Genomic DNA, 12,337 nt, shown 5'->3' with positions numbered 1-12,337 from the left:
ATTAAAAACACCAGAAATATTAGGTCTAGGTAAGATACCACGACCTCCCTGCCCAAAACGTTTGCGGCCTCTGCCTCCTTGATGCCCTCCATTTCCTCGTCCAAAACCGATAGAAGTGTCCATGGCCAAAACTGAATGAGAACGAACTGATTCATTTCCTTCTACTATTTGTTTCATAATCATCTCATGCTGGAGAACTTTCGCTTGAAGATCATCAAAAGTAGGCAAGTGAGGAAGGCATGACAAAGTTGTGGTAAACATGTCAAAATCAGGGCCCAATCCATTGAGGAGTTGTTGAACTTTATCTTTATCTGAAATAGCACTTCCAATAACCGCCAATTGGTCAGTAATACTCTTCAAGCGGCCTATGTATTCCATGACTGGCATGGAGCCTTTCTTCAAACTTTGAAACTCATTTTTTAAGTACATAACTCGAGGTTTTGATATCTGAGAGTATGTCTGAGACAACTTACTCCACAGATCCGCCGCAGTGCAATCATCTGAAAAAAGTAACCAACACTTCTTGAGATAGTGTTGACGTAATATAAGCAACCAAAGACTGATCCCGCTTCCTCCAGGTTGTATACTCTGGATTCTTAAAGGAAATAGTAATTGTGTCACCCTTCTCATTGGCGGTTTCCTGCAAAATAAACCATGGTGGTATAGGAACCAAACCATCCAGATGTTCATCGAGATCCTGACTTCGTATAAAAGGAAGTATTTGTCTCTTCCAGGTCAAAAAATTAGAGTGAGTAAGCTTTTCTGTAAAAAGCTGACTCAAGAAATTTGCAGAGGGACCGGAGGACAAGGTAGATGACGAAGAGTAATCCATATCAATGGGACAACGAATAAACGAACAAGACGAATAAAGAGAAAGAGAAGAAAATTGAAGATCACTTAATTAATCAATAGAACTTTAATAAGGGATGCACTCGTGATATTAATGGACGTAAACCTTTTTTTTCTTTTTTTTTTAGGGTCGAGATTGTAGACTGTTATAACCTGCCTATAGGCGTCGCATAGAAAACATTAAACAATAATAGAAAAGGAAACTTCTGTATTCAAAGAGGAAATAAATCAAAAAAATACTCAATAACTGCAGTAGATTTGATTGCAATCAAAAGGAGACTTCAATCAAAGAGGGAAAACATGAATCAAAGGGATTGCAATCAAAGAGACTACAATCAAAGAGAGGAAACTGCTGTCAAAGAGAGGAAAATTGCAGTCCTTGATGTCGAAGAGGGGCGCTAAATGTGAAAACTGCAGACGTTAATGATGATGCAGACGTTGATGCTAAAGGAGACAACCAGATGGTGATGATTGCAGTACTGTGAAGAAGAGGAATGAACAAGAATCAGAAGAAAAAAGAAACGAGTGCAGAAGTTACCAGGAAGGAGGAAGAAAGGACGAAGAGGTGTATCAAAAACTGTTCCTTCAGAAATCTTCAGATCTCGCTGAACACACGTCTGGTATGGTTCCGCAACCGAGCTCTGATACCATAAAAGGTTCTGTGTGGGGTTCAACCTTCACTGCAGAAACTAAGAAAAGAGATAGAGAGAAGAGGGAGATTCACAATGGCTGTGGGCGGCGCACGTTAACCCAACCTCCCAGTTCTAAACTTTATAAATAGGTAAAAATACAATAGCTGAAAAGATTACAGAAATGCCATTAATGAAATGGCATTGAGCATGTGTTAAAAGTGAAAACATAACGTGTGTATGGATCTGGATCCAGATCCATACGCATACCATATTTTAACAGTTTTTTGTACCAAGAAAGTGGCACATATGGGCGTGGGGTGTCCCTTGTGTCCCCGACATTAGATGTGGAGGTCTAATGTTCCGAAGATGATTCCGTCGAGGTTGAGTTTAGAACCCAGTAGTAAAATACAAATTGTGTGCTAAGTTATCGTGGGAACCTAACTTGACCTCGGGGATTGTACCAGTTTGGTGTATCCGCGGAAAATGGTAATTAAAAGAAAAGGGAACTTAAAGTTGTATGCATTTAATAGGGCATGCATACAGAAAAGAAAAACTTAAATGATAGGTAACAAAGGATTCATTCATTGCACTTAGATCATGCATTTTCCTGCGATGCATTAGAAATGCACATTTTACTTATTTTCTCAATCATTACATGCTGAGGAGTGTATGTTATTTATTTTCTAATGCATATTGAAAGTCTTGACTACTTAGTTTCTGCTATATGCTACTGCTTTATTGTTCCTTCCTGCTTGGCATATGTAACCTGTCGCGTGTATGATTACTTAAATGTTGCAAATTGTTATATCTGCACTCACTCAAATTAATACATGAAATCTTATCTATATTCTTTGCCTCACCTGGTTTCACTAGAAGTAGTTGTGCTTAGAATTTCAGTTCTGACACCCTACTTTGTTTGTTTTTTGCAGGAACAGGTGACCAGTAAGGTTTGGCTAGCTACTGAGAGGGCACGAGAGTCACACTTGGTTCTCGACAGCTTCACTTGTGGACAGAGTGGCTCTTTCTTTATGTTTTTTAGTTCTACAGTTCTTTTGTTTCAATTAGATACTACTTTAATCTCTCTTGAGTAGAACATTGTCCCTAGAGTTGATTCTTGATTCATAAATAAAGAGATTTGATTTGGTTCATGTAGATGATGATTGTAAGTCCCTTTGTGGTATTTGGCTATCCAGTTGGAATTGAAACTGTGAGGACCCCGGGTCTCTCAAAAGTTTTTCGCGCTGATTTTAATAATAAAAAAATCTGCATTTTCAAGATGTATGAGTTGGGATCGTTACAGTAAGAGGAGTCATTTTGCTTAATAATGTCGCAAGGCGACAAATTGGCATATGTGGCACATTGAAGAATCTTAGATTCAACAAATTTTCAGGGGTGCCAAAAGCTCTGTCACGACATTGGCACACTGAAATTATGACAGACCCTGCCTAAATATCCCTCAGGAGAACAGTCACACCAATTTTTGTCAAGTGATTAAACCTCTAAATGGCTAGCCTTTTTTGTAGTTATCAGTAAAGTTGGGATTTTTTAGCATTAACTAATACGAGATATAGTTATGATTAATATATGTTTTTTCCTATACTCTTCGTGGTTAAAGATTTGAAATCACTTGATGTTCGAACTCATCCACTTTTGGGATGCCGTCATAAATATAGCACACTGAAAAAAAAATGACCAAAGAATGTAGCTATCACGTATAAAACCAGAACTTGGATTTTCAAAGAGCAATAAGGTAATATGAAATAGGCATGTTCACATACACATACATGGAATTACATGTTTTATATACGCTTGCTTGGATTTACATTTGAAAAATTGATGCATCAAATGTGTATGAATGGAATTACCGATTTTATATACGCATGCTTCGAGGTTCAATTTACAAACATATGAATAACATGAAATGTGATGTTATGATATGACAACTGATGTGATGCATGCATACATGAAATGCTTGAATTAAACCATGATAGAAATTAAATATGTGCCAGTTATTTTGAATATATGATCCATTGAATGTTCGATCCCAGACAAGCGGCTTATGACTTTGTGATTGGTCATTTGAATTGATATGTGTTGGTGTCCCAAAGAGGTGGCCGATAATCTTGTGTTAATTGAATTTGCTTGTGGCTGAAGTGGTAGCCTTTGCCTCGGTGAGCAGTCAATTAAGTTTATGCATGTATGCTAATAGAATGCACTTGATAACTTCAAAACACGTTCAAGAACGATTCCGAAGAAAAGGATCATGTGAAGTTTTACATATCCAAGATCGGATATTCCGACTGGGATGAGCTTGTGAGGATATACAAGTCTAAAACCAATAATCCGACAAAGACAAGCCTGTAGGATGTAAAGTCGAAAACCAGTAGTCTGGTTGGAACGATTTCGTGAGAGTGTACTATTCCAATACCAGGTAAGTCCGACGAAGACGAGCCTTTGAGGAAGTACGTTTCCAAGATTAGGGAATCTGATGGGGAACTTGTTTTCAAGATACAGTATATCTCTGTTAAATGAAAGGGTTAAACTTTTACGTGTTTTCCAAGGGTTGAAAATCTTCTGGGGAGTTATACAAGGAAGTGAATTGAGAAAGACCATAGAGAATGATGTCTCTACTATATGGACTTTTTGAAATACTCAAGAATACACTTTGTTATAATATTCAAAAATTGGATTTAGACTTGGGGCACAAAAGAATTAGTCACCCTAATGTATTCAAAATTCAATATTTTTCAAGTTTGGAAAAAAATTGTAATTTTGAAAATTGTATTTGTAAAGATTGTATTCTTGGTGAAATGAAGAGATTACCATTTTAATAAGGAACTTTTGTTTCTTCTAGACCACTTGAGTTAATACACTCAAATATTTGGGGCCCAACACCAGTTATATCTAAGCGTGGATATGCATACTATGTAATTTTTGTTAACGATTTTTCTATGTATACTTGGACTTCCTTGGACATAAATTCGAAGTTTGCTTACATTTCCAAATATTTCACAATTTGATCAAAAATAAGTTTGAAAATGATATTTTCATCTTTCGTACCGATTCAGGGAGAGAATTTTTATCAAAAGAATTTAAGAATGATCTAAATTTGCATGGCATCAGACATCAAGATCTTGTCTTCATACCACAACAGGTTTGGTTGAAGGAAAACACAAAAACATTATGGAAATGACAACCTTATAGCAATCCAAGCACCAAAAGATTTTTGGGCTGAAGCATCTTTAGCCACAGTATATCTCAGTAACATAATGACATCTTTGCAAAATATGACACTAGTTGAAAAACTCTTTAAAATAGATCTTGATTATTCTAGACTAAGAGTTTTTTTATGCAAATGCTTTGTTTTTACTAACAAGAATGATAAACTTTCTTCTTGTGCCATCACTTGTGCCTTTTTAGGTTATGCAGATAACCAAAAAGACTACATGTGCTTTGATTTGAAGAATAAAAAATTATATATTTCAAGAAATGTATCCTTTTTAGAAAAAGGAAGGTTTCTTTGATTTTGAAAATTCTAAGGAAGCAACTGTCCTTTTTTGTTAGATTTAATTTCAAAGTATAATACTGATGATTGTGATTAATAATTTAACCTCGATAATGGTAATGACTTTAGAAATGATATGGTAAATAAAGAACAGTCCCATAATGATATGATTAGTGAAGAGCAATCCCATAGGGACAAGAATTGTTTGCAATACTCTAGGCATAGGGATCCTAAGCATCCATGTGCAGTAAAAAAACATTCTAATATTGAAAATCAGTCTAAAGTACAAACTAAAAGGTCATCTAGAATCTCAAAACTACCTAAAAAGTTCTTATAACTATTTTTCACACAATTACAAGGTATATATTGTGTTAATTCATTCATATGTAGAACCCTTAACCTATGCTCAAGCCAAAGAACATTCTGAGTAGGTAGAAACCATGAGGGTGGGGTTAGAAGCTTTACAAAAAGTCAATACTTAAACTATTCAAGATATCCCACAAGGAAATAAACCTATAGGTTATAGGTGGGTATATAAGGTGAAAACCAAGAGTTGTGGAACTCTTAAAAAATATAAAGCCAGATTAGTTGTCAAAGGATATTTCTAAGAATACGACATAGATTACGAAGAAACATTTGCTCTAGTCGCTAGGATTACCATTGTTAAGACCTTAGTAGCCTTAGCTTCTGTTAGAAAATGGTCTATATACCATATGGATGTCAAAAATACCTTTTTTTAATGAAAACTTAGTTAAAGAAGTATATATAGAGGCGGCGCCTGATGTGAATACTCCTAAGAGAAAAGCTCTTTGTTTAGACAAAGCACTTTATGCTCTTAAACAAGCGCCGAAAGCTTGGTATGATAGGTTTAGTCAAGTTATGCTTGATATTCGATTTAAAACTTGTTTGACTGACACGACTTTGTTTTTTAAGAGTTTTTATGCATGCATTATTATTCTCCTCCTCTACGTTTATGACATGATCATCACCGGAGGAGACAAACTGTGAGTTAAAAACATTAAAAAACTTCTCAAAACACTTTGAAATGACTGATTTTGGTTTCTTAAGATACTTCTTAAGGATTAAAGTTGTTTATTCTCCTAGGGGGTATCTGTTGTCTGAGTCTAAATTTGCTTTTAATATTGTCTTCGTCTAGAATCACAGATGATAAGAGACTTGATACTCCCAAGATTGTTAATGCTAAGATAAGAATTGATCATGGAGAACCTCTTGAAGATCTAACTCCTTACAGACAGCTTATTGAAGCACTCTCTTACCTTTCAATTACTAGACCTGATATAGCACACATTGTACACAACCATTAAATTTTAGGACACTCCTACTTCTATTCATGTGAGAACAGTTTTGTTTATTATTAGATATATTAAGACTTTGCTTTCTTAAGACCTCTTCTTATGTGCTTCATCTACATTAGATTTAATTGTTTCTATTGATATGGAGATGATCTCAATAACAGGCACTCAATCGTAGGTTTTTGTATCTTTTTAAGTAAATCTCTAATTTTGTGGCGGTGAAAGGAGAAGGTTTCTCTCATCAACTGAAGTTGAATATCGGGTCATGATTACCACAACGATGGAGGTGGTCTGGCTCAAAAGATTGTTGGCTGATATAGGAGTTCAAGTAACAAGAGCCTCACGAATGTGTTGTAACAACAAAAGTGTGATCTGCATTGCCAGCAACCGTACATTTCATGAACGCACTAAACATATCGAGATGGATTGTCACTATGTATTGAGGAGTATCTACATGGAAATATTGATCTTCCCTATGTTACATTAAAGTACCAGTTGGCTGATTTCTTCACCAAACCTCTCGTTGCTCTTATATTTTACTTCATTTTAGACAAACTCTCTGTCATTTAAAGTCTTAAATTGTATACACATATAATGTATATATATAATATATGTGTATCTATATGTACACATACCAATGTATGTATATGTATTATATACATATATATATATATGTGTGTATATATATATATGTATTATATATGTATATATTTAGATTTTTTGTTGTAAATATTTTCTTTTCTTTTTTTTTTGTTCTTTTTGACTAGTCAACATAAAGTTGACTAGTTTGACTATTTTGGGTTATCAATAAAATCTATATTTTTTACATTTTTAGCTTTCTTGTGTGTGCACTTTGTGGGTTGTTTGAGTATGCCCTCAGTGGCCACTTTTGTGCTTGTCCATTGGGATCTTTGGTGGACACTTTGTTGGTAATTGAAGGCTCTTGATTCATTACACCTTTTTTAAGGGACTTTAAAGTTGGAGTTTTCCTCTTTCCACATCTTCATAATGGTACATGTATTCAGTTAAAGGTCTTGAAAAACCCGAATTGTTGCACAGAAAGCCACAAACAAAAAATAATAATAATAAAGTATAACTTGTTTGACTATCAAATATGCCCTGTATATGCAAAAAATTCATTTGTATTGTAATTCAAAGCTTTGCTACAGAAGAAAATTGCTGCATCAAACTAAAGCAATTGGTCACACTACTAAATTGATAGAACAAGGGATTGCTCCCACCGTTAATTTGACAGACCAAGCGATACCCATAGATTGAAATAAAAATTTTACAAATTCCAATTACTTTATTAAACCAATCACATCCAGCAAGATTTTCAAAGAATATGAAGTGTAATTCAAACTTTAGAAATTAACGAGAAAAGAAAAGTATTCAGTTACCAATTATAACAACCACTAGTATAATCTAGATCAGCTTCACAAAAAGCAAGCAATCTCAGACAGGCAAAATTTAAGAAATAGAATTTGGAATGCTAACCAGGCAATCTAGACGGGCATTGATAGTCTCTATATCCTTAAGTGGCTGTAATAAGTTAGCTCTAAGAAGCCTAGTGCTGTAAAAAGAAGCCCAGATTGAAACTGTATTAAATAAAGTGCCTGATCTACATTTGACAGGGAAAGAAGCTCAGTCACAAAAGCAAACGAGACAGAATTGATGAAAATAGTGTGCACAAGTTAGACAAAAAATTAAAGAATACCCGCCAATTGTTTTTGTGGTCTTTAGCAAATGGAAGAGACTTCTTTTCTTTTTTTCCCCGCATCCTAGAGCAGAATCCAGTGGGTCAATGATTTCCAAGTTCTGCACACTAAGCATTTCAATCGAAAAAAGTCAAACAAGAAAGAAAGCAATTGATCAGAAAAGATGCTTTAAACAAACAAAATGAAGTAACTGGAATAAATTTAGCAAAGGCCATTAATAAGCACAAGCCATCTAAACATTTTTTTGACAATTTGGATTTTAGAGTTTTAACGCAGCAACTAACAAAGAGTTCTTTAGTTGAACCTTCTACATTAATGATATAATAGGTAAATACCCATTAGGGATATTTTAGTCATTTCATTCCTTGTAATAGGCACTACCCATTAGAGGCACATTAGTATTTTTATTTTATTCTTTTCTTTTTGTTCTTTCCTGTTTTTATAGAGACTATTTGGTCAAATATCAAATAGAGTTGTTGGGTTCTTTTTTTACTAATTAACATAGAGTTGACTAGTCAATACAGCTGTTGGAATAGTCCAATAGCTATATTTATAAATGTCGAAACAGTCCAATTGCTCTATTGAGACTGCCTATGTGTATAAATAGGGGCTTTGTCCCCCTTTATTCTCTAATACTCTTCCAAAGCATTCTAACTCATTTTATGAGTTTATTATGAATAAAATGTTATTTATTTTTAATCTTGCTTTTGTGTCTTAATGCATGGTATTGCCCTTAGTGGTTGTTTGTATTGCCTATTTTGGCCCCTTGCATTATCCCTTGGTGTGCATGTGCACCTTGTGTTTATGTTATTGCAAGCCTTTTGAGGCTCTTGTTTTGTTTTTTCGCATATTTCATTACATGGTATCAGAGTTAGGGATTCTTGATCTTGGTATTTGGTCTGAGTTCGTGATTAGAAAGGAAAATTTAGATTGATATTGTAACGCTCTAAAATTTTAAAGTTGCGAACCTTTCAAAAAATAGGCAAGAGAATAGAAGAAAATCTCTTTCCTTTCAGAGTTTGTTTATGTAATCAGCGTAAGATAATTCCTTTATTGAATTTAGAAAGGAAAGTTGACAACTTTGGGCACGTTAGCTAAAAGAACCAAAAAGTACAAAATTCGGATATCCAAAGGAAAATCTGTGACAAAACCGAAAAACGTCAAGGACGCGAGCTAAGAGCAAAAAAAGGGAATCTTGAAATCATCTTCAATCACGCCATCGCCCGTGGTGTACCTAATCATCACTTGTACCCATAGAATAGGTTAGTTTCACGAAAAACTAGTAGGTGCACAAGAGAGAGTACAGGAAACTGAATTAAGTACATTTAATTCAGCATGCTAAGCTGTTTAAAACAAATCAACAGTTAAACAGATAAGCAGCTCAAAGCAAGTAAGCAGTTCAAAGCTCAATTGAACAAAACGTATGTGTGATTAAACTTTTGTCCTCGCAAGAGTTTATACAGAGTCATAAAAAGGGTTTAGCAAAAGACTATAAGAAATGTTATCTTCTACTTGATTCGACACGGATGAAGAGACACAACGAGACATTGTTCTAGCTTGTTTACGTTCCTTGAGCGGGGTCTCTGCATCTAATCATTATCAGGTCATCGTTTATCGCTCTCACTATTTCTAGCAAACTCTTTGTCTTGAACAACCCTAATTTATTCTCATCTCTCAGGGCTTTATGCGGCCAACTGTCACCTATTATGACTCACTTAAGGCGTCATACTGTCTCATAAAAACTTGTCCTTCTATAGAAGGTCCAAAACATAATTTTATATCATGATCAGAAATCAACAAAGATCTGATTCTCACGTCTGAGTCCAGCATGTAATCATGTTAAAACAGAAAGCCAAATCTATAGATTCATAACTGCTATTTCAATCAATCTCAGAAGATCATCACAGTTCACCATAACTTTTCATGATAATCAAAATTCACAAGTTCCACGTCGGATCGCTTGGTCTGGGAAATGTACGACCTCATAAGGAATTACCGCCCTAGATGGTATACCTGGTCTTGGACAATACACTTCCTCACAGGAGTTCACTGTCTTTACGGCTACCTGCTCTTGGACAGTGTACATCCTCACAGAGAATCTACCACTCTAGCCGATTATTAGATCTTGATCATACATACCCTCACAGAGAATCCTTTGGGAACCCGGTCCTCAACAAATGTCATATCCAATAAAAATTATTGTGATACACGCATCAACACAAATGACCGTTCTCAGGTCGATAGTCACTATTATAATTAACAAGATCAACGCCGGTTCACCTGGTCTGGAAAATGTACAACCTCACAAGGAATTACCGCCCTAGATGGTATATCTGGTATTGGACAATACACTTCCTCACAGAAGTTCACCGTCTTTGCGGCTACTCGCTCTTGGACAGTATACATCCTCATAGAGATTCTACCGCTCTAGCCGGGTCACCTGATCTTGATCATACACACCCTCGCAGATGATCATTTGGAGATCAGGTCCTCAACAGATACCATACTCAGTGATACATACATCAATACAATCGACTGCTCTGAACAATTGACCGCTCTTAGGGTCAGCAGTCACCAATATGGGCACAAGCATGTATACCAGCAATATGTATCGTATCACTTCACATGGTAAAACAAAACATAAGATCACGCATTCCTCCAATAAGGTTCCATGAACCATGAACATTTATCGCATGCTTTCAACATTTCTTATCACGTGGCATTTCAATCACATCATACAGAAGCATATAATACTACGCATCGTATCATTGCCACAAGGAACATTGCATTCCTCAAATAGGACCTCAAAGCATGCATAAACAAAGCATGAGTTCTATACACATGAGAACACACAGATTACATAATATGAATCAACCTAAACATCGACATATGCAACTCTTACGTAGTTCAATAAATTTACATAGGATTCAAGTTATATATGCAAATATTCAAATCATTGCATTATCATATGCATTCACAATTCTTATCTCAAAGCACATCGCATTCGACCTTTCTAGCGTGTAACTCACACATGTATCTTCAAGACATTTTAATCAAATATTCATGATACTCAGCAATCATGTTACACAGGTATGATATATTCACACAAACAATCATAATGCAATCTTCTGCAATACAACTATGTAGGCGTGACGTGTCATTTACCTGCATAAGCATCATAAGAATCTCGGAGACACCAAAGAGATACGTAATTTCATCGATAAGATTTTACTTGACAAAAAATACATATCCAAAACACACAAAAGTCTTATGACTCAACCAGTGTGAACAGACTTTATGTTTCGATATTACTGGCCTACGGGTACGCGCAGACAAATCGTAGAAACAACTGAGACTAGTTCGGGCGTCTGTTATTCTATATATTTTCAATAACCCGAATAGCTAGTTGAGTCTGCTCCTAAGGGGACGGCTTTAGCCGAGAGAGGATTCCCCAAAGGTAGGTACTTGGCAACGGATTTATCCAACTTCTACAGAAGTCCATGGGATCTACCACCTAGGATAATGTCTGGTAGTCCCTTCCCCTAACTCCAACGACTAAGGAGGCCGGATTTTTGCCCATGGGGTTTGTTAACAACCTGTCCTTTGGAGTGTGTACTGCTTTGTGATTTCCCTTGACAGACTACAAGAAGCGAATGAGTGCGTCAGGGGTAAATTAACTGACGACTCATTCAATATCCTCTGGTCTTTTTACCAAATGAGCATATTACCTGTGAAGGCAATCCCATTTTTATGTGTTTACAGCATTGTGCATTTAGCACTGTTCGAGGTCGCACGACTGTCTCATTCGATCATCGCAGTACTAACGTGTAGTGCACGACTACAAGTACTCTAGAATGAAAGGGGTATAGTTCCTCAATAGGAGCCTCAACAAAAGTGTTTCGCAAAGATGTAATGTTTCTCAAACTTTACTTTATCTTTTGAAACAACCAACTTGTGTTAACATTTGGCATACGATTTTCAAGAATCTCATCCGCTATCGTGGTATCTACATGTCTCGCATGACTCGATACTGGCCTCGATAAACGAGATACGGGTTTCTCAACAGAACTCCCCGCTAAGAAGTCCGCTCAAGCCCCAATTCGGGGTTACCTAAGATATGTCGAATAGACGAACAGAACCAGCCAATCACATCCTTCCAAATACTTTGATTTGGGCAGTCTTGATGCTTTTGCGCAGCTCCCTAAATTCTCAAATCTACTTTGCAAGACTGATCAATCGAAAAGCCAAGATCCCTACTAGGGATCCCTCTTCTTCGACAATGATGGATCGTTGAGCTCCCGACTCAACTCTTATCGTAAG

The 12,337-nt window shown here is 36.0% G+C and overlaps 1 protein-coding gene across 2 annotated transcripts in view; it reads right to left on the bottom strand.

The window, feature by feature from the left end:
• Positions 1 to 12,337, bottom strand: part of MSH4 (MUTS-like protein 4) — a 255,757-nt gene that overhangs the window by 187,589 nt on the left and 55,831 nt on the right. For both annotated transcript variants that reach the window (XM_089980878.1, XM_089980879.1), the window contains exons 7-8: positions 8,017 to 8,124; positions 7,797 to 7,872 (exon numbers count right to left, since the gene is read on the bottom strand). In XM_089980878.1, the coding sequence (XP_089837004.1) occupies positions 7,797 to 7,872; positions 8,017 to 8,124 (184 nt within the window). The remainder of the gene's footprint in view (positions 1 to 7,796; positions 7,873 to 8,016; positions 8,125 to 12,337) is intronic.

Source organism: Nuphar pumila, chromosome 11 (genome assembly GCF_984573655.1).
Source record: "Nuphar pumila chromosome 11, dmNupPumi1.hap1.1, whole genome shotgun sequence".
In the NCBI taxonomy this organism is placed as follows: domain Eukaryota; kingdom Viridiplantae; phylum Streptophyta; class Magnoliopsida; order Nymphaeales; family Nymphaeaceae; genus Nuphar; species Nuphar pumila.
The sequence above is the reverse complement of the archived record's forward strand: the minus strand, read 5'-3'. Positions and strand labels throughout refer to the sequence as shown.